Consider the following 24,288-nt stretch of genomic DNA (forward strand, 5'->3'; position numbering starts at 1 on the left):
TACTCTTTCTGTGCTGAAGGCTGGTGGTGTTAGCATAAGTTAAATGCTAGCCAGTATATCTATGGAACATGTACGCTTCAGTCTTAAGTAAATTTAGATCTCTTCAAAGAAACATGAAGTTTTACTGGGATCCCATTTGTGTGGGTTCGTTTTAAAAAAATCCTGTGCATAAAGTTTTAGAAAATTTCAATTTAGATTTTGAAGAAAACAAATACTTGGAAATGGATCTAAATCTTATTTAGTATTTGTAATTTGCTCCAGTGTTTCCAAACTGACTCTGGTTGAATATAAAATTTTTATTTTAAAATTAATTTTTACGGTCTTATCGGTGAATGTTATATTTTCATAGTGAGAACATTTCAAGAATTGAAAATTATAGATGGATAGAAGAAAATTAGTAGAAAATTACAGGTGTTGAAAATGGGCGGGTAGAAATTTTTGAGAAGTATACCACATACTTAACATCTGTTCAAGCACGTATCATTTTTTTGAAATGTTAGAATCGGACAGGGTTGAGTCTAACACAACATAATAGTTGGTCTTGCGTGATTTGCACCGCAAAACTTGCAGTGCGAACGAAACATTAATTTCAAAACAAAATTCACGGGATTAATCTTAATTAATATACAATTTTTATTTTGAATCAATTGTCAAAATTATTATACGGCGATCTCCTGAAGTTTGATTCCTTGATGAAATTTTCAAAAATCTCTTATTTGAATTTTGATATTATGATTTTCAATGTATTTAAATCTTAAAGATGAATATCAAGTATCGAATACGGAAAATGTTTCTTATTTAAGTCTGAAATGCAAATCCAGCTATTCTTGCTTACAGCTTTCCTTAAATTTTCTTATTTTTCCCAAATTGCGGCCGAAACCCGATCTAGAATTACACTTGAACACTTGATTTTTTTTAATCGAAACTTATCAGCCAATTGAGAATCGTTTTATAGGCTTCCAATAAAAACGCTTATTTTGGCAAAAATTTGTTTAAAACATATGTTTTGGACGAAAAATTCGTATTTCTAATGACTCAATAAAATTTTTGTTTGATTTTGCAAATAAAGTGAAAACATCTGAGCAAAATCCAAGCAATCTGGCAAGCATTGTCTAAATTCAATATTCGGGACTAAATTTGTAATGGCAAGTAGGAATTTTCATGAAAAACTGTAGTAAAATTGTGAATCTAAGATGGAATTTCGAGGTTTTGGATTTAGTTCTAAATCGATATTGTTACTCTTGACTCGTAAGGGTAAAACTATCTTTAAATAAACATAAGTACAACAACAACAATAACTCTTGACTAGTTTTAGTCGTTCATCAAAATTTGATTAACATTCATAAATTTTTATTATTATTATTGAGTTTTATTCATCGAACATTTTTGTTTTTATGTTTTATATATACTAAGGATCTATACAAAACAATTAGATAAAACGAAACAATAAAGACTGGCGTACTCGGTTGATGAATCGGCTAGATGGCTCCCCCAATTGATGAAGATGCTCAGCAATCTGGAACGTACGCTTCATTGCACTCACTGGTTCATTATGGCCGTAGGATGTTCGGTGGGTTCGATTCGATAGCAAAAATTGATGACGTAAAGTCCTCGAAGGAGCATTAAAGTTGATCCTTCCTAGCCGGTTTGACGACTGAATTTCTCCATTCAGTATTACCAAGATACTGGCAATATAACGTGAGGAAGCGCGTAAGAGGGCTTGACTTACAACAATTTCGAATAGCTTGGATCCTGCCGATAAACTCGTAATGCCTCAATATTGCTTCACATTCAGTCGTTCGCCATTTTTGAAGACAGGAAACATGAAGGAATTTTTCCAATAGTCCGGAAATTTGTTGTTGAACTGATCGGTTATAGATTTGGGCTAGCGGCAACGAGAGAGCTTCGATACATCGACTGTAAATAACAGCCGGAATTCCATCAGGTCCAGGAGCAAAAGAGCTTTTCAGTTTCCTTGCGGCATTTTCGATGAGCCTTTGATCTATCTCGAAGGTGTTGAACTCTATAGAATCCGCCGGGACGTGAAACGTGGCTTTAGTGCACTCAGTTTCGGAAGATGCAGTGTCCAGGAAGACCGCCAGAAAATACTCAGCAAATAAATTGCAACACGTATCTGGAGAATCAGCAACAGCATCGTTGTAAAAGACTGAGGTAGGTAGGGAGCTCGATTTTCGTTTCGAATTTACGAAAGTCCAAAAACTTCGAGGGTTCTTACGTGAACCAGATTGTACACGCAGAAAATGGTGTTTGTACAGTAATGCATTGAGTCTGCGGTAGGAATGTTAACAAATTTAAAATTGTTTTTTCAATCTTTTGATTTTACTTATTATATCGTCATCAAGTTTGATTTAATATGTTTTTAATTTGGATAGTATTAATGATAATTTTCAAATCAATATGCAATCAATCAATTGCAAAGCATCGGACTATTTTCATAAACATAATTGCCTAGAGGTGAAGTTTCACAAAAAGTTCATAATTTTTCTAAACATCTTTAAATTTTATTTTAAACTAGCTGACCCGGTGTGCTTTGCTTCACCTTCCAAAAATTATTGAAATTTGTGGTTCCTAGTTATTAAACTTTTTATTTATTTGCACAAAATTCTAAATTCAATTTCAATATCCTTAAAATGTTTTTTTCAAAATAAAATTGCAACGTTTTTTATTTTAAAATCTTTATTAATTTTTTTTAATCCGTGTTTTAATCCTTTTTATGACTCTGGATTTTTTGCTTCATAAGTTTATAGCTTATGCCTAATTCTTTTTTAATATATGGAATCTTCGCTGTCCCTCTATTTGTAGAGAGGGTCTCAATTTATCCTAGATAAATTTTCTTTAACAAAACAACATCATTGAACACTAATTTTACCTATTCGTTCTCGAATTATTATACAAATTGTGAGAGTTACCCCCTCCATCATTTCTTTAACACTAATGGAAGGAGTGGAGTCTCATAACATCAGAACACACTTCTTGTATACCAATACGATTCTATATCATATATGGCGTCATTCTCGATAAGCTCCCGAGCTATTCAAAAAATAGGTGATCCTCTTCCCACTTTATATGTATCTCCTCTCTGGCAGGAGAAGGGGGTCTCAAACCATCGAAGCAATATTGCCCGTACACAAATATGCTTCCATGCAAATTTGGTTCCATTTTCTCGATTAGTTAGCTCTTCCCATAATATCGTTCCACTGAATGGAGAGAGGGGTGCTAAACCACCGAAAAAAAATTTCTTGTACTCAAATACGCACCCATGCCAAATTTGGTTTCGTTTGCTTTATTAGCTGTCGAGCTGTGCCATAAAATTTATATTATAGCCCCTCTTGCTGCCTATCATCCCCTACCTGGAAGGAGGGGATCAAGATCAAAAAATTTCGTGTATTCAAATACATTCCCATGCCCAATTCTGATCCATTTGCTCGATTGTTAGATTGTTCCCATATCATGTTTGGTTCCATTTGTAACAAACCAAATTTCGTTTCATTTGTTGGATAAGCCTCCGAGTGATGTAAGAATTGTATGGAGGCACCCTTCTCCCTTAAGATTTCACAACTTGAAGAACGGAGGGTTCTCAAAATATCATAGAAACATTTCTCGTAATCATATACCTTCCCACACCAAATTTGGTTCCAGTTGCTTGATTAGCTATCCAATTATGCAGAAAATTGTAAAAGAGCCCCCCCCCCCCACTTTCTATCTCCTCACTGGAAGAAGGGATGGGTAGCAAATATTCAAAGAACTATTTATCGTACCCAAATAAACTTCCAAGCCAAATTTGGTTTCATTTGATCAAATAGTTTTTAAGTTATGCAATTAAAAATGTATGAAAGCCCCCTCCTTCCTTCCTGTATCTTCACTGGAAGGAGGGAGGGGTCTGAAATAATCATAGAACCATTCCTCGTATTCCCCAACCCTCCCATGCCAAATTTGGTTCCAATATCTTGATTATTTTTCGAGTTATATGAAAAATTGAAAGGTAGCCCCCCTCCCCCCTTCCTATCACCCCACTGAGAGGAGGGAGGGGTACCTAATATTCATTGAAATATTCCCCGTTCCCAAATACCACCCCATGCCAAATTTCATACCATTTGCTTGATTATTTCTCAAGTTATACAAAAAATTGTCTTTTGTTTGAAAGGCCCCTCCCCCCCCTTCCTGTTAGGGGGAAGGGTCCCAAACCATAATAGGAACCTTACCCGGCCTCTAATACCCCCACCTGTCAAGTTTCACGTAAATCGGTTCAGTAGTTTCTGAGTCTATAGGGAACAGACAGAAAGACAGACAGACAGACAGACAGACAGACAGACAGACAGACAGACAGACAGACAGACAGACAGACAGACAGACAGACAGACAGACAGACAGAAATTCAATTTTATATATATAGATTCATGAAGACGATAGGGAAATCAATTGGGCAATCAGCTAGTTAATATGAAATTCTCATGTTTCATTTAAATTGCTACTGCCACAATGAACTGCCTCGATAACTAGACTAGGAATTTCCTTAAGAAATATATAGAAACGTAAGAGGTGTAGGAAAACAAAGTCGCACCATTTTCCAGAATGGATCCTGATCTATACCTTTCCCTTACTAACAAAACACTCTTCCTTGAATACATAGATATAGCTTCGCAGACGTATAGACGGTTGCCGGTGATACCGGTTTATTCTTGTTTCTCAATTTTTCAAAATAATCTTTTGAAACATGGGGAGACGAGGGATTGCTGTTAGAACCTAAAAAGTATTCTACTAATATTTCTTCCTTTTATCCCCATTGACTAGGATGTGGCCGGCGCCGTTATTGATCATTATTGGAAAGGAAGAGAGCATGAGTTTTGTGCATTGAGAGTACACTGCTAGTCCCAAGCACCATTCTATTGGATTTTGAACAAAATTGATGGCCTCGATCAATCACGGAGTTGCAACCATTGGACCTTGTTCCACATAGCCACGCCAGCGATCGTGAGATTCGAAATGCACTATTGATGGATAACGAACAACTAAGTTGAGTTGAAATAAAAAAAAACATTATTTTGTAATTGGATAAATTAAATTACTGAAGCATTTCGGTTTTGACGATTTAAGGTGGATATGAGTAGTCAAACAAGCTAAGCTACGCTAAGCTAATGCATTGAGTCTGCGGTAGGCTGTGCTTGCTGCTTTGAACTGTTGTTGAGAGTCAACCGTTCGATTTTTCCGAAGCCTTCGTAAACATGCATTTTTTTCGCATCCAAGTTGGCGCAAACTGGACGTGCTCCAAGCAGGTGTAACAGCAGAGTATTTTAATTATAGGGTACCGTAATCATGCGTGAACGTACCCCCACGCCGGGCATGATGACGTAGTTGTTATGAGATTCTTCATACATTCCATAGGAAAAAAATATGAATCTACGTTTTTCGTCATTTGCATTAAAAAGTTCAGTAATTAGTGATAAGGAACTAAAGTTAGTGTTGAAACATTTGATTTCAGTATGAAGTATATTGAATAAAGAGCTTGGAATTATTCCAAAACTCGAATAAGAAAATAGTTACGAGGAAAGATGTTTTTTCAATTAAGTATTTTACTGTTAATGAACTCGAAATTTGCGTGTTAAATGATTCATTAGGACTATTAGATGTGTCTTCTTGCAATATTTACCATTTTTAAGCTTTCAATATGGTTGGAAATAGTTTCCAGTAATTACAATTTCCACCAAAATTCAGATATTTCCGAGGTTAATTCGCATTTTATGCAGAACCAAAAACCAAATCGTATTATTTTAAAAAGCTCATAAATCTGGGAAGTCGAATTTATGCATTTGAGGACAGTGGCGTACAAATCACTGGCATCAAAAATATTTTTTATGGAAAAACTGTAAAATTCAATACAATGCTCGCTATTTTTCATAACAACTACGTCATCATTCTGGAAATCTGCCAACCAATATGGCGGATGAGGTAGCCTGTTATTTCGAAGAACTTTGGTGTAACAGGACGTTTAAACCTTGGAACATGGGAATTCCACCAAGTACCAATCAAATTGCAGATAGTTTCAGTCATAACGTCTACTGATGCGTTGTTGAAAACTGCATCCCAGTCAATGCTGTTCAAGTACTGTAAAAGCAGCGAAAAGTCCTTCTTCCGAAAATTTAACGGTCTACTCCTACGATCCGAAGTGTTTGGCGAGGAGTTACTTGCCTTTTAGTTTAGCGAAAAACATTTCACTTGGAATTTTTGAAACTTCAGTCTAACCCCCAAAACACCTCCCCCCCAACCTTTCCTACGGCCATGATGTGAGTTAGATATGTGTTTTTTTTTATCACATGGTGACATTCACAACATCCACACAAATTCATTAAACCATCAACCAATCACGCAACATGCCGCACGCTGTTGAACACTTATTGAATTAATTTAAACTGTGTTCAATGAAAAATAAAACCGATAACCAGAGAGAAAAAGCATCGAAAACATCCGCAAAAGATTCAAGGTAGCCAGGGAAACCTCACTGAGATGTAAATCATTACTTCTCAAATTATCATACACAACATTATCATCAACTTAATCGCTTTCTGTTTGAATTTCGTTATGAAAATGTGATGTGAGCAAACGAATGCAGTAGGGTGGTTATTAAAGATTTTGGTTAACATTTATACATTTGTTTAACTATTTCTTCATAAGCGTATAAGTTTACATAGAATAAAAGATTTCTAACTTGGAACGACAGTTTTAATTTATTTTTATTTGTTTCAATAAAATCATGAATCACCCCAAGTAAACCAATGGGGATGGAGCTTTGCGGCTTCCTGTTAAGTTGCCTAATAGAGAAGATTATACGATCCGGTGAAATCTTTCACCATACACCAAGAAGGAGAAAGCCAGCTCAACTTTGTTAGCTCTTAAAGATGGCAATGGAAAGGGGTTCGTTCATTCCTTGGTTGTGAAAGGTGTTGAATAACACTTTGCTACGAGGTTGAGAAAAATGAAAAGTCAAAGCACTTTGTTAGGGTTGGCTGGTTCCCACACTAGCAACAGCTCGTAGTAGAAAACACTGAAGGGGTTGAGGTTGAATGAGGACGTAAGAATTATTCAGGAAAATCGGAGGAAACAACTCGTTAAGCTAGTTTACCCACAGCACAGAGCCTTCCACTCGGCGGCAGGGGTTTGTCTAAATTCAGCAATTTTCTTTTGCCATCGAAACTGTCTCGTTCATGTTTTTTAAAATAGCTTAACAAAATTAAAGTTTTATTGATTCTGGATGCTTTAATCCTGATTTTGAACACGCAAAAGTTTGGTTTTTATAAAAAAAAAAAAGAAATGAATTTTTTTTAAAATTTGAACCGATCTAATAAACTTTTAATATAAACTGTGGGTGGAACCTCAGGAACCGCAAAACCGATGGTGCGTTTCAAAGAAAAGGTGATTTGTGCAATGCGCCTCCTGATGATGAGCGTTGAACATTCCAAGAACCTAAGTATTGCTATAAGTTGCGCTGTTAACGCGTTTTATTTGTACTCCTGCTTTGTGAGATTTAAACCCTTTTGAAAACTAACGGAGCCCGTTTTGTGTACCGGATCGGGAGAAAAGCTTTTATTGAAATGTTCTTTCTACAAGAATTTGTACTTACGGATAGGTGAAGCATGCTCCGACTTTAGATCGGAACCGATTGGGAGCGTTTATGAATTACGTGTATTGATTTATATACAGCTGAGTGTTATGTGTATGAGAACTCAGACGATTTGGGGTTGAATTTCTCATGAACTGGGATCTGAATAGCTTCGTTTTGGTGCAAAATTCATCCATGGTTTTTGGCAGAAAGTTTCAAAGTAATTTTTATATGAGTCAATCTTAACACCTAAGTTTAAAATTGAAAAAAAAAATTTGTTCTGAAAAACAAACTCGGTTTTACTTCTAACCGTGGAGTTGGGCAATCTAACATATTTGTGTCAACTTGTAAATTATTTGCAAAAAAACTTATTGCTACAAAGCTTTACCCAAGACCGTAACTTCGTATTCTTCGAGACGGAAAAGTTAAAAGCTGATGCATAAGGGTAGGTTTTTCGGCATATTTATCTAGCTCAAATTTTAACATGAGACCTTAGTTTAATTTTAGCATATAATTTGTAAGATTTTCAAAAGTCACCTGATTTGGACTAGTGTTTATCATGGTCGAATCAGAACTAACGCAAAAACCTCTAAATCTTACTTCAGGTCCACAATTCTACAACAGTTTTTCAAAGAATGTCTCACTTGTTGATAGAAATTGAGTCACAAATATCAAATTTCAATAAGATTATACTAAGATTGCCAGTTTTTCTAGATGTTGCCCGATTTTGTTAACATTCTTCGCAAATCAAACGAAAATTTGAATTGATTCACGAAATATATAATGAGGCATTTTGCGTCCAAACTTTGTGAGCAAATTTGATCAAAATTAACGTGAACGATTTTTTAGCAATATAAAATATGATTTGAAATTGACTGATGGGTTTTGATATAATACACAGGTTTTAGAGGTTTAACCCGAAATTGCACGAAATTAGCGGAAAAATATCTGGTAAGCTTAGGTCATGGCGTCATGATGGGAAAAATGAATTAAAAAAAATGTACTCAAATTCAAAAATTTTTAATCCTAAATAAATTTCGATCAACGAGTAAAGTGAAGTAACAATCTCGACTCAGAACTAAAGCCAAAACCTCGAAATCTTATCCCAGGTCCAACAATTCTGCTACAGTTTTTCAAAAATTATCTCATTTGTTGATATACATTTGAAGACTGTACTCTAAAAACGCTATTAACAGTTATTCACAAAACAAGTTGGTGCATAAATTTTGGGTACAGTCATTAGTCTCCAATATCGAATTTTCAATTAGATTTTACTTACTAAGGTTGCCTGTTCGCCAGGATGTTAGCCAAATGTTTTTACTTTATTTGCAAAATTAATAAAAAAATTGCTTGATAACAATTATGTATTTTGCTTTCAAAACAATTTCTTGAGAGAAGTTTTTCCAAACAAACTGGCTGATCTGTTTTGATGAACCAAAAAAATCAACTTTTCGAGTTCTTCTTGATTTCAATTGGAGGATTTTCGAATTCGCCTTGATATTACCTTGATTTTGGATTTAGAACTTAAGAATCGAATACCAGGATTTTGCAAGGATTTTTAAAGAAATAGTCCGTATTTGCCCTGGGCGAATAAGTGCGGAAAAATATCTGATGAGCTTACGTCTTAATCGTTTCCGATGTACTGGTTCTAAATTTTTTCATCATTGACACGAAATCCGGATTTGAATCATGGTTTCGCATTTAAAACTAAAACTGGAGTAATTTTGGTGCTCGTAACTCGTCATTTCGGAATATTGAAAGAAATTACCTAAAATAACAAACCATTTAAATATTTGGATTGCAGTTTTCGCTCTTAATTCGTATGCAGAATTGAAACTTTAAAAAGTACCATAATGGTATTTCAGAATTGAAATATCAGAGTTTCATAATTTAGAATATTCATTCAGATTCACTATTTGAATTACGAATAAACAATTGAAGAAAGAATTCATATAGACAATCAAACATTCAAACTTCAAATAAGATTAAGATTAAGGATTCTTTCCTGAAATGCCATTTATGGTTAAAAATTATTGAGATTTTTGTTTGGAATTATGATTTAGGAATCGATTTCAAGTTAGGAATTCATAATTAAGATTAAAGTTCAAAATGCAGAATTTAGATATGGAATTAAAATTCTAAACTGCCAAAAAACAATACACCAAACAGGTGAAAACCACTTTTATGAAATAAGATTTGAACTTATTTTCAAGTTTGCGTTCTTAGATAAATCAAAATTTTTATTCAATTTTTTCACAAGATTTAAATAATGAAAATTTATTGTTGAGATAATACTTACTTTTAACTTTTCATCATGTTTTTTTAACCAGTTCTTCCTACGGCCCTGGCTTAGGTTAGAATTTTATTTTTTTTGTTATGAAATCCAGTTTGAATCATAATTGGGGAAAAAAACCTGATTCGAATCTTGGTTTCGCATTTGAAACCTCAACGAGATTCATATTCCATATTCGAAACTCATCATTTCGGAATGTAAAAATTTCGGAAAATTTAAGTTATTACATTTAAAACATTTTAATTTTTGATTCATTCTCAGTGTAGGGTTTTAAGAAAGCTTCATAATGGTGATCCAGAATGTAAAAATTCAGAAACAGTTTCATCATTGTCAATTTCTCTTTAGATTTGAAAATTGATTTAAAAATAAATAACTGAAGAAAGAATTAATAATAAAAAATGAAAATCCAGAACACAAATGGAAGATTTCTGGTTGAGGGTATTGATACAAATTTCGCCTGTTATTTCATACTTAAAAGAAATTATTATCTCGAACTTAGATTCGAAATTCGGAATTGAAATTTCGAAAGGCACGATTCAGATCCGGAGTTCAAATAAAAATTTCAGATTCAGCAAGTGAAGCTCGAAGTTTAAATTTGTAGTCAAGATCAACATATCAATGTAAGAATTTTATTAAGGATTTAAATTGTAAGAAATCGCGGTTTTATAGTTTTAATTCTAGATTCGAATTTATAATTTTATATAAAATTTAGTTTAGAAACACAACATAAAATTAAATTTGAATTTATTTTTAATTACTTCGTTTTTGAAAAATATTGACCTTGACTTTAGACTGAATATTTCTATCGGTCAAGGAACTTTTACTTTATCTTCAAGCGAAAATGAAGCCGTAAATTTATTTAATTGGTTTTCATATTGCAAATAAAAGACATACACCTTCTCAGCAGATTGAGCCTTAACAAACTGAATAAATTATTCATATCTGCCAAATCATTCAAAACCATGTTTCTAACTAAAATATTAAATTTAAATCGTGTTTACAAATTACAAAACGAATCTGAATTGAACCACCAACATAATCTCTAATTTTTATTTCTAAATATGTTTTGGTTGGAAAGAAATAGTTCAAGTTTTTCTCTAAAATTAAACCTTGAAAATCTATTTTTATCGGTTCTTATAACAAAAATTTGCTTTTCTAGGACTTCATTTCTAAAGTTAGGATTTAAAATAGTAAAATTACTCAAAGCTGGATAATTAAACAGAGCCTACACATTTGTTTATACTCTTCAACCCTAATCCGCTCATGAGTGTCAATATGACTCTATTGGAAGTTTGGCGGCTTGTAACTTTCTTCGGGTGCATTCAAATAATAAATTTTTTTCCAGGACCCTCAATAAATTCTTGAAATCTTTAAATTTGCATCATTACTATTTTTATGGATGCACCCTGAAAGCCCAGGAAAAAAAAACTACCTTATCAGGCCACTTGAGTGTCAATTTGACAGTACTCGCTAAAAAACCGCTATGTCTCTCTTGTTTCTCATCTGATTTTCACAAAACTTATAGTTTTGAAAATCTCGTAAAGTAACTCAAATATGTTTCTCAGACAATATTAACCTTAAACTCTTCATTTTTCCGCTATGCAAAGTCTAAGAAAAAATCAGAAAAAACATGCTTCGGAAAAAGATTGTTCATCAGCTGCGGAATGTTAAAAAAATTTCACTTAGTGTTCAAGAAAGCTGAAGTTAGAAACTATATGTTAAACGTAAGTATATTTTTTTAGAAATTTCTTAAGATCATGGCTACAAAAAATGTAAAAAAGTGGTGTAAAAACCGTTCTTTTCAATCAATGCATCGTCCTAAAAGTTTTAGTCGTACCAGATAAATTGTAAAAAGAGGATTGATAAGTTGACGTAATTTGGCACAATTTCATATTTTTTTTATTTTTGAAATATGAAACACAGAATTTTTGACGAATTTTAAAACGTAGCAATTTCTCAGATTTTCTTGCACTTAAATTTAACATTGCACTAGATTTTGAGTATATCCACGCAAAACTTTCGCAATAAATTTATACTTATCAGAAAGGAAATTACAAATTCTAGTGGTATAACTACATTTGCGCTGAGATACTTTACACAAATATTGGAAAAAATTAGGTAGGTTCAGCGTTTTTGATGCAGATAGAAAGGAGTGTAGGTAACGTTCAACGCTATTGTATTTAAATTTTAAAGTCTAAACGAGATATCTTAAAAAACTAAAAAAAAGAGCCATTTTAACGTGTTATATCTCCTGGGTTTGGACGAGTTCGGCCACATATTTTACTGTTATGCAATCAGAAAAGTATTATCATTTAAAAAAATATACCTACAACTCAAAGTGGCCAATTGTGATCTTCATAACGTAAATGGCAATGAAAAATAACCAAAATATCACCACTTGGATTTGAGATGGTAGATGGGCTCAAATTAGTATTAAAACTTCATTTTTGGCTCACTTCTACTGACATTTACTCTATCCAGATCACAATGTGCCACTTTGAATTGTATATTGATTGGAAGGTGATACTTTTCTGATTGCAAATCTGTAGAATATGTAACCGAACTCGTCCGAACTCAGTAGATATAACCAGTTGAAAAAATTTCTATTTTCGTTAAGTATCTTTAAGATATCTCATTTTATCTTAAAAAAAATTATATAATATATTCAGCAAAAGTGTTCAACTTTACTGTTTCCAAAACTCTTTCGAATATATTTCATATGAAAAATCACTCGCAAAAAAGTAATGTTGAAAAAACTCAAATTTGATTTTTTTTTAATTGTCATAATTTTGAGAAGATCAGGAAGTAGGCGGTGACCCGATGGCATCGCACGTGTTTGTTTTTCGTTCCAGTGAAAATTATCAATTATCTATATATATAAAACAGGGAGAGAGACAGACCATACAGAAATGTGCGAACACGCATAACTCTTCACTGGATCATCCGATTTGCATGCGATTTTTTTTGTTGTGTTCGTCTTGACACAAGAAATGTCACAACGGAGCCGAAATTTGGAAAATGTTAAGGGGAAATTTGTAAAAGAAAAAAACATTTTACATAGAATGCAGCGTTAGGGAGAGATAGAGAAAATGGTACCGTTCTAAGAAGGCATTGATGTGTTTGAAGTGGAGTTGTTTGACATTTATGCTGTTGTTGGGTCTTTTCATTTTTGAATTGATAGAAAATACCTAGTTTTCAAAGCGTGATCATTCGTGAGTTATTTGCAAACAATTTACACATTATTTGAAGTTTTGTGATTATCCCGGGGTGGGAATTCCGGTGGTTTTGGTAAGTGTGTTGAAACTTTTAAAGCACTGAATATTTAATGTACATTCAACAATTAATTTGAAATTGCATTTGCAGCTTCAGTACTCTAGAATCAGTATGCCGCCCATAAGGAGAACGTACGTTGGATTACGCAGCCGCAATGCACGAAGGTTGTCGAGGCTCCGTGCCAATCAGACCCCTGAGCAAAGCGCGGAAGCAAATCAACAGCTTCGAGAACGTATGTCGGTAATTCGTAGCCGTCGAACGACAGAGGAGGAAGCAGAAGCCCAGATAAATACTGAACAGCAACAGAATTGCAATTTGTATCGTGCCGCTTTCCAATATGATTGTACAATAGACTACAGCAAACTGCCTTGCCTTACAATCGGGCCCATGGATTTGGTATGCCAATACTGTAAAGCGCTGAAGTTTCACTCAGAAACACCAGGTTTATGTTGCGCAGGTGGTAAAGTAAAGTTGCCACCGTTGACTCCACCACCAGAACCACTGCGCTCATTGCTATTCAGAGACTCACCAGAAGCAGGACATTTTTTAACGCATACCCAAAATTACAATAGCTGCTTTCAAATGACATCATTTGGAGCGAATATTGTTGCAGAATGTGGATTTAACCCAACGTTTAAGGTATTGTTTAGTAAATCTTATTTTGGATAGAAAGGACACAATTTATCGAAACATTAATGCCATTTCATTGATAATTTTTCCCTTATTTATTACTTGAACAGTTATTTCAAAAATATATAGGGTAAAAGATCCGATATCCATCTCAGAACCTATTTTCATCTCATCCCGCTCATTTAGAGGTTTCAACACTAAATTTGATCATTTCTTTGATGGAAATATTAATCACTCGACAAAATCATGCAATAAACATATTTGCTTAAAAAATGGTCAAAATAGAATAATGATGAATATAGGTGCTGAGACGAAAATCGAAACTTTCTCCCTAATGAATCTTTAGCAAAATGAATAGTTTTGAGAAATTTCCTACATTTTTTTCATGATTTTTTCCTATTTCACTTAGTTTTATGCTAACAAAGCTTATATATTCAGATTCAAGGTCAAATTCATCATCGAGCAGGATCATTATTGCCACCAACGAACGAAGATCATAAATTTCTACAAATATATTTCGTTGGAAATTATGAAACAGAAATCGATCAGCGTTGTGCTTTCAATCGTGCAATGAAACGTCAGATCATCGGTGAATTGCAAATTCTTCTTCACGAACATAACGCTTTAATTCGGTTATTTAAGACGGCATTGGAACATATGCCTTCTGACGACCACAAAATAATAATCAGAGCGGATAAACGTCCAGCTGGAAGTCATGAACGTCAATTTAACGCCCCAACGATGAATGAAACAGCTGTCGTCATCTCGGGTGAAAACATTGAGTCCCGTGACATCGTATTGAAGAGGCGCAACGATGGCCAATTGCAACGTGTGCACGAGACCCATCGTTCATACGATTCATTACAATACCCACTCATGTTCTGCTATGGAGAGGACGCATATCATTTTCAAATAAGAATGATCAATCCATTGACAGGTGCGCAAGATGCTGATAATCATTTACTGCGGTATCGGCGTTTATTTCAACAATTTGCCGTCGACATGTATGTCAAAATCGAGACAGAACGTTTGAACTTTATCCGGTTCAATCAGGCTAAACTGCGGTCTGAGGAGTACGTTCATTTAAGAGATGCCGTAAGTTCGGAAGGAAATGTCAACAATATTGGTCGATTGACAATTCTTCCATCTACATATGTTGGAAGTCCACGGCATATGCAAGAATATTCCCAAGATGTCATGACGTATGTCAGGTATTACGGCCGCCCGGACCTTTTCATAACGTTAACATGCAACCCGAAGTGGACGGAAATAACTCAGCAGTTGAAACCCGGTCAAACGGCAAGCGATAGGCACGACATAACCGCACGGGTATTCCGGCAGAAGCAAAAAAGTCTCATGGATTTCATAGTTAAGCAGAGCGTGTTCGGTGAAGTAAGGTGCTGGATGTACTCCATCGAATGGCAGAAACGAGGTCTCCCGCACTCACATACTTTAATTTGGTTAGTAGAAAATATTCATTATTGATATGATATTATTGTTTATTAAAGACAGTTTTGAAAAATCAACAGGTTGGTTAACAAAATACGCCCTGAACATATTGACAACATTATACACGCAGAGATTCCTGATGCAGCTATTGATTCGGAACTATTTGAAATTGTTAAAACACATATGGTTCACGGTCCTTGCGGTCAACACAATTCGGGATCGCCGTGTATGGTTGGAGAGAAGTGTACAAAACGATATCCACGTCCATTGCTCGCGGAAACTATTTCCGGAAACGATGGATATCCCTTATACCGGCGTCGTTCGCCCGAGGACAATGGCAAATCCCTTACAATGAAGGTACAAGGAATTGACGTTGTGGTTGACAATAGCTGGATTGTACCCTATTCACCGTTGCTTTCTAAAGCCTTCAAAAGTCATTGCAATGTTGAATTATGTAACTCAATCAAATCGATTAAGTATGTTTGCAAATACGTGAATAAGGGCAGCGACATGGCAGTTTTTGGAATTGCTGCTCCAGATGCCAGCGATGAAGTGACACAATACCAAATGGGCCGTTACGTCAGTTGTAATGAAGCGATTTGGAGGATCTTTGCATTCCCGATTCATGAACGTCACCCGACTGTCGTCCATTTAGCTGTCCATTTAGAAAATGGACAACGTGTATATTTCACGGAAACAAATGCAGCTAGAAGAGCAGAACGAGCCCCAAACACGACATTGACAAGTTATTTTACCATCTGCCAGAACGATCCATTCGCCAGAACGCTTCTATACTCCGAAGTGCCACGCTACTATACTTGGAATAAGTCGTCGAGAAACTTCCAGCGCAGAAAGCAAGGACAAGTAGTTGCAGGATATGCCGACGTCTTTTCCACCGACGCACTTGGGCGAATGTATACTGTACATCCAAAAAACGATGAGTGCTTTTACCTAAGATTGCTTTTGGTCAATGTTTGTGGTCCAACATCGTTTGAATCGCTTCGGACTGTGGATGGTATGCTATGTGCGACATATCGAGAAGCCTGTCATCGGTTGCAACTGATTGAAGACGACAGTCATTGGGATTTAGCGCTTGCCGACGCGGTTCTTACTGCACCAGCGAATCAAATACGCACGCTGTTTGCGATTATTATTTCTACATGCTTCCCTTCAAACCCTGTCGAATTATGGAACAAATTCAAGGACGATATGGCCGACGATATTTTGTATCGATTTCGTACGGTAAATCACGAACAGGAAATGAACGATGAAATTCGCAACGAGGCTTTGATTATGATCGAAGACGCGTGTCTGCTCATGTGTGGCAGTTTGTTGAGCAAACTGGGGATGCCGGCTCCCAATCGAACAATGCATGATGCATTCAATCGTGAGATTGAGCGCGAGCGAGCGAGCATATGATCAAGACGCGTTGGCCCAAGTAGTCCAAACGAATATTCCTTTGTTGATTCACCAGCAGAAGGACGTATACGATACATTGATGAGAGCGATTGATGACGGCAATGGTGGCATTTTCTTCATCGATGCGCCTGGTGGAACTGGCAAAACCTTCCTTATTTCATTACTGTTGGCTTCAATTCGTTCAAGACCTGACATTGCCCTGGCGGTTGCCTCATCGGGCATTGCAGCCACAATGTTGGAAGGTGGCCGAACTGCTCATTCTGCATTCAAATTGCCATTGAATCTACAGATGACCGAGGAACCAACATGTAATATTTCGAAGAATTCATCAATGGCGAAATTGCTGCAGAGTTGCAAGATTATTATCTGGGACGAATGTACAATGGCACATAAAAGAGCATTAGAGGCACTCGATCGAACTATGAAGGATCTTCGAAATCATACAGGACATTTTGGAGGCGCCATGATTCTACTAGCAGGTTTGTTTGTTTGCATGTTTATTTTATTTAGACCCATTAGCCTTTTGCTTTATTCGGATGTTTCTGAAAGACTTATTAGTGACTTACTGATACATTATAACAATTGAACACACTATTTTTATTTTACAGGAGATTTTCGACAAACGCTTCCTGTCATACCGCGGTCAACGGCAGCTGATGAGATAAATGCTTGCCTTAAACTTTCGTATTTGTGGCGTTACGTAACGACCCTGCGGTTAACGACAAATATGCGAGTTGCGCTTCAAAACGATTCGTCCGCAGAAATCTTTGCGAAACAATTATTGACTATTGGCAATGGAGAAGTACCAGTAGACGTTTCGACAGGATTAATTTCATTCCCGCAAGGTTTTTGGTTTTTCGTATCGACAAAAGAGGAACTCATTGCAAATGTGTTTCCGAATATCGTTCAAAACCATGTGAACCATGATTGGCTAAGTTCACGTGCAATCCTGGCAGCGAAAAATAAGGATGTCGACGAATTGAATTTTATTATCCAGAACACAGTTCCTGGAGAATTGCATTCGTACAAGTCAGTAGATTGTATGACCAATCCAGAAGAAGCTACGAACTACCCAACCGAGTTCTTAAATTCTTTAGATCTTCCAGGAATGCCGCCGCACAATTTACGCATAAAAGTTGGGAGTGTTATAATTATGCTCCGTAACCTTAACCAACCCAAATTGTGTAACGGGACAAGGTTGGTCGTGAAAAATCCTAAAACGAATATTATTCAAGCGACTATTCTTAAAGGAAAATTTAAAGGAGAGGATGTCCTAATTCCGAGAATCCCACTAATATCAAACGATTTACCATTTGAGTTTAAGAGAACGCAATATCCAGTACGGCTTGCATTCGCAATGACTGTCAACAAATCGCAGGGTCAAACATTAGATGTTTGTGGGATTAACCTAGAATATCCATGTTTTTCACACGGCCAACTTTACGTGGCATGTTCCCGTGTAGGAAAACCATCTTCTTTATTCGTTTTTGCACCGAACAATAGAACTAGAAACATAGTGTACCAGGCAGCACTGAAATGAGAAGCAATGTTTATCTGTAGTTATTAAAGAAGCTTTAAAAAAATTTAAAACAGTTTAAATCACTTTATAAACATTATATACAAAAAAATCATCAAAAGATTTAAAAACAATAAAGAAAACTTCCAAATGTAAAAACTTTAATTAAAGAAGGCAGGACAAAGTTTGCCGGGTCAGCTAGTTTCTTTATATAAATAGGAATTTAGTGAAAATCTATTTGAAAATGTTTTTAACGCGCAGACAGATGTGTGTATAGTGATTAAAAATCGAAAGTTGCTCCTGAAAGCTTGTGGTTTAGGTTTTTTTATGCTGCCTTGCTTTGAGTGAATGTGTTGAAGCCTGTTTGTGTTGCTGGGCAAGGAAAATTAAAGAGTGGATCTTATAGACAGTTGGGCCTAGAATTTGTTTCCTAATAATTTTAGGAATTGCACTTTTAGTGATTGTGTTTTGTACGTCCAATAAATGAAATGATTTTAGGTGAAGAAAGGGAGTCGTGATGATTCGATTAAAAAGCTGGGGGCAGTGGTTAAGTTTGTCCCTAACTAATAGTTCAATGCGTGCTATGACCTATGACAAAAACAATTTGTCGTTTCTGCTGGTGGGTCGCTGAAAATTGCTGAAGCCAACTAATGGCTAAACGATAAGTATCTTTTCATAATAGTTAGAATTTGAATGATTTAAATATGTTTATATTAGTTTAATATTTAGTTGTTTTTTAATGTATCCATAAAAACTTAAAATATTAGTTTTGTTTTCAATTAACGCAAGTTTTATTTCAATTTTGTTCTGTATGCATATGTTGCATTCTGTGTACATCAACGTGGAACTGATAAAAGACTGAGCTAAATCTGGTGACTGAAGGAAATGTACAATTAGATACAACAATTTTTTTCTAAATGAAAAGTTATTATTTTGATTTTAGAACATGAATGGTCACTCATTGAGCAATATTTATCTTCTATATGAAAGCTCACTTTATTCTTCTTAACGGAATATTGCTATATTGATTGCTTAGAAAACCTTTCGAGTTCTAAACAGATCTCGAAAGGTTTTTTTTGTACTTATTTTCTTTTTGTTCTTTTTTCTTTTCAAGAGCGAGCAAAGGCGCTTTATCCTTGGTCGATGACCAGAAATGATTGAACACAGAAATCCAGAACAGAAATTATAGCTTAGCAATTTCCAATCCTTTTACTACACCAATTCTTTAAAATCCTCTATTCTAAGGTTTTGTGATTTCTGTGTACAAAATAAATCATTTCCAGCCACTGAAGAATAGTCCCTGCGATTGGCGAAATCACTATACATTAAGCTTGGTTTCTTCATCAAGGAGCATTTTTCTTAGCATGCTTCCAACGATACTGCCCATTTGAAACGTATGGTACTGGTGGTCCACGTTTCTTCCTGTTTCTGTGTTCCGGTTGTCTCTGCGTTCTCTGCTCCATGGTAGGCCCAACCATTTTGTGTTTTTGATCATTTTAATGTTTTTATGTTAAAATAATTGAAAACATGAACAAAGACAAGAAGAACAATAACTCATTCATTGTTCTTTGGGACTCAGACATAAGTTCTGGCTATGGAAGTACGATTAGTGAATTGTCATAATTTTGAGAAGATCATTGATACAGTAACGACTTCTTTGGCAAAGTTGCTAGAAATGGTACAAGCTAAAAACTTTTCTCAGACAATATAGATCTAAATTGGATATTAAAAAAGTAAGTTGTTCTAGCTCACTGCTAGGTGGAAGAATTAATTGAATTGATTGAAATAATGAACACTAGAGGTCTGAGTCGCATAGATTCGGCAGAAAAAAGTTTTGATCACCTTTTTCATAATTTACCCTATGTGTGCGCCGGCTGAAAAAGTTGGCTACCTATGATATAAAGTAATGTCAATGTTAGCATTTGATTATTTTTGCGATATTGACGTTATCGTCTTGGAATGAAAAATTGCACATGAAGAAGAAGATTCAAGAATCGATAAAACGATCCCTAATATTGAATTATGAGTTTGAAATCCATGAAACATTAACTGATTACTGCTTTTGCAGAAATGTTGTAAAAATGCATCGGGTCGATATAAAAAATTGTGCTCAGGAACTTAGTGAGAAAATCAATTTGCTTTCATTATTAAATTTTGGATTATCGTGTAGCAAAAAGAAATCATTTTTATGAACCAACCACAATTTACAAGGGTGAGTTCTTATCTTCTCAATAAGAATACTCTTAGAACTTTTTTTTCAGTTCAAGAAATTTCGAGATTTGAGGTCGCGGTACACCTCAAGTGAAAATGGAAATTCTACATCTTTCTATGTCAACAACTCAAAAAAGCGGGTTTAAGCATGGTGGAATCGATGAGGAACAGTCAAAAACTGAATTTTGACCCGGTCTTAGTGTTTAAAACTTCTTAGAAATGTTTTAATTTCGATTCTCCCAAAATGATAAAATTTTCGAAGTGAGAATCGGGGGAATTGAAATCGAAACCTTATTAAGAGGTTTTGAACACTGAGATTAGTTCGAAGTTCATCTTTCAACTATTTCGTAGCATTTCCACCATGTTACAAAACCAACTTATGTCGTTTTTTGAGTTGTTGATGAAATAAGATTTTTCACGGGTTAGTATGACCTAAATAACAAATTTGGAACCAATCCCTCTGGGATTGTATGAATATTTATTAAAATAACTGTTTCGCTATAGGCATTTTAATAAATTATCAAGATTGGATTGTGTCGGGGGATTGATTTTTTTTTATGAACGCTTCTGATTCTGAGAGAAAGCCTTTTAAAATTATAAAAACAATACTTTTCCAAACAAGGCAATATAACAACCCGTTTTGCATGAAAGTCCTCGATTTATTCAATAAGACAAAAAAGCAAACCCGATAGCAAAGATTTGCCTTCTTATTAATGGTCAGCGATTATCTCAATTAGTCGAATAAATTAATCCCACGAGCAGCAACCAGCAGCAAGCTCCGGATCTGGCCAGCGTTGGGCGTTCGATACTTTGATAGGTAGAAGACCGACACCGGAACGCAAAACACGAATAAATAAAACTCCAAATCCACTTGAAGCTAATTGGTAGATTATCCCACAATATGGCTGCCGGGTCTGGAAGTCCTAAATCCACTTCCGACCAAAATAAAGAAAGAGCCGAGAACAGTCGAGAGAGAAAAAAAATCCGAACACAAGTCTCGAAGGAATTCTGAGCTGCCTGTCTGCTTTTAATTGGACCTGTCTGGGAAAATGTAGGATCCAGTTTTTCAAGAACAATAAACAATTTTCCTCTCCAGAGCAAATCGGCTTGTAAGTGTACGGTCGGTTCCCTTTTAGTTATTTCGTCTCGGTTTTTTTTCCTTCTCGTTCCATTACTTTTTGCCCTTCACCGCTCTAGGAGCAGCATCCTAATATAAGAGCTTTTGATTCTTTCCAGTCAGCCAGAAGGCATTTGGTCGTTTGGCTGCTGCTGCTGGAAAGAACACCAAGTGGCCGAGTTAATCCCGGTTAAGAAGATTCCCGTGCCTCCAGGGAACTCTCGAAAGCCGACAGTTTGCTCTTCGGCTTCCTTTTCGGGAAGGCTTCTGTTGGTAACAGAGATTGATTGAAGATGTGATTTCTAGGTTTTTGCTTACTTGTGTGTTCAAAGACGCTCGAAAGGGAAAGATTGGTCCGGTTGGAAGTTTTGGGCTGGACAGAGGAGCAAAAATATTCAAATAGGATTACATTATTAGCTTAGATTAAGCAGGTTGTTTTGTTAAACGATTAGCTTACCGATTATTGTTGGGCTCAATTCATAAATATTGCGAATGCATTGCACTGGAGGGAACAATGTTATAGTTGAGTGGGTTGGTTTTGGGGTCATTTTTGTAATTTCTCAAACCCTGGGGTCTAGAAAACTTTGATATTGTTTATAATTTATCCATAATTTTTTGGAGAATTTTTAAGTATCGTTTACATGAGTAAATTTGAACATTTAGGTTTGTTTTGGAAATTTTCCAACACAAACCTAAAAGTTCAAATTTACCCATGTAAACGTTACATAAAAAATCTGCAAAACATTATGGAGGGGAATGGAATATTTTGCGCTGAAAATTCATCATCATTTTTGTTATCTGGGAACGAGCCTGATAATAGATTTTGTGCCAGTTTTTAAATTCTCTCAAGGAAATTTTCCGCTCAACAACTTTTTCGAAGACCGTTACTGCCTATCTTGAGAGGCAAAAAATGGAATAGTTAAAAGCTATGTGTGGATTTTTTTACCTTTTTTAAGATCATGGCCACAAAAAATGTAAGAACGTGGTGTAAAACCCTTTCTTTTCAATCAATCGATCAACCGCCAAAGGTTCCAGTCGCAGTAGAAAAATTTTGAATAGTCATTGGAAAGTGAAAGTAAATTGTCACGTTTTGGATTCAATGAAATGCGAATATAAAATTTATGACATCTTTTAAATGGTAGCTGTTTTTCGAACTTTTCATCAATCTGCATTTTCTTAAGGGGGGAGTAGGGTCTAACGCTTTCAAAAAATCGATTTTTTTATTTTTTTATTTTCTTATTGTAAAACATTTCAAGAATGTTTTGTCAAATTTTCAAGTCAATCGAAGCAAAACTGTAGAAATTATAGGCCTTTATCTCCTCTTATCTAATACTGCAAGAGAAAAAGAGCAGAAACTTCAAACGCGTTTTTCTCGAAAGTACATTTTTAAAGTCCGTGGACATCGTCATTTGAAAACTAATTCACCGATTCTTTTCAAATTTGGAACATATTTTCTACATATAATATAAAATACCAAACCCCAACGGTTTTCTTTTTTTTTAATTTGGGGAGATTTTACAGGTAAAAAATGGCGGATTTTTTGTGAAAAATCGTAGTTTTTACTTCAAACAGCCACAAAAATGTCATAAAAAATTTTTTAAGTTAAATAAAAACGTTGGGGTCCAGAAAAACATCTATTAAAAATATTTTGCTCTGATTTTTTGACTTTAGATGATTCTGTGCTGAGATACAGTGTCCACCGCAAATCCTGTTTTCTAAAATACATCTTCGAAAGTGCTCTGTCACCGGCTCATTTTTCAATATTTTTCTACAAAAAAATTACTAAATGTTCTTTTAACAATGCTTTGTATAATGCAAAAAATTTGAATACATTTGTTTGCTAAAAAAAATTCGTGAAAATGTTGTTTTTTTTTACCCATTAGACCCTACTCCCCTCTTAAACAATTCATACACGTAAATTCAGCTTTGCACTGGATTTTGAGTATATCAATGTAGGGTATATGATGGTGATAAAAAATAGTGAAAATAACAAAAACCAAGTTAGCGTGCTAAGAACAGTATTCAAAAAAAAAAAAATAATAAATAAATAAATAAATAACACCTTCGTTTGTGAATAACTTTTGAGCGGATGGATGAAAGCTGATTAAATTTTCAGTGATACTACTTGTCGATCTGTCATGTAGTTTTTTAGATAGCGACCAGCAATGCGCCATCTTTATTGCACGCTATGAACTACCGATTTTCTAAATCAAGGCTAATTTTGTAGACATTCTTCAATTCCTGGAGCTTGAACTACAAAACAACTCAAAATTTTATATTTTATCGTAGTTATGACAAATTTGGCAGATTGTCCACCTTTTGCAAGAAAACAGCATTAATAACTTTTTATCACTCCGTCACAGAGTGGAATCCTTTACGGTCAGGGATTGAAATCAAGCTCTTTTGAACAGCTTCACTGCTCAAATGTTCCGAATTTTTCGAAAATTTACTTTTTCATGGTTAGTAGTGCTGATAACTATTGGGGTAGGCTGTGCTTGTACGTGACAGACGTGATTTTGGCGATGAAAATTTTGAAGAAGTTTTTTTGAAGCAAAAAATTAAAGTGTTTCCCGGTAACAATCATAGAAGAGACATTTCGGAAGGAAATTTGCAGGATGAAGATGAGGGCGGTCCCGACAAAACTTTAGGAAGTCCTTTGAAAATCCAGAGCAAAGTATTATTTTTTCAACTATATTTTCAATCGTAGAATCGTTTGCACTAACCCGGAAGTTCTTTCCATAAAATTTAAATTTTATTCCTTCGTT

General features: G+C 35.1%; 3 protein-coding genes across 3 annotated transcripts in view; all 3 read left to right on the plus strand.

The window, feature by feature from the left end:
* LOC129741928 (protein amalgam-like) overlaps nucleotides 1-24,288 on the plus strand; it is a 264,878-nt gene that overhangs the window by 113,982 nt on the left and 126,608 nt on the right. The gene's annotated exons all lie outside the window — the stretch shown is intronic.
* LOC129741926 (uncharacterized) lies at nucleotides 1,483-16,679 on the plus strand. Its single transcript, XM_055733742.1, has 4 exons — nucleotides 1,483-1,602; nucleotides 13,272-13,577; nucleotides 14,454-15,271; nucleotides 15,341-16,679. The coding sequence occupies exons 1-4, from the start codon at nucleotides 1,483-1,485 to the stop codon at nucleotides 16,677-16,679; spliced, it is 2,583 nt and encodes an 860-aa protein (XP_055589717.1).
* Nucleotides 16,759-21,220, plus strand: LOC129741927 (ATP-dependent DNA helicase pif1-like). The gene is made up of 3 exons (XM_055733743.1): nucleotides 16,759-17,158; nucleotides 17,288-17,876; nucleotides 21,169-21,220. Exons 1-3 carry the CDS (start codon nucleotides 16,759-16,761, stop codon nucleotides 21,218-21,220), a joined length of 1,041 nt encoding a protein of 346 aa, XP_055589718.1.

Source organism: Uranotaenia lowii, chromosome 2 (genome assembly GCF_029784155.1).
Source record: "Uranotaenia lowii strain MFRU-FL chromosome 2, ASM2978415v1, whole genome shotgun sequence".
In the NCBI taxonomy this organism is placed as follows: domain Eukaryota; kingdom Metazoa; phylum Arthropoda; class Insecta; order Diptera; family Culicidae; genus Uranotaenia; species Uranotaenia lowii.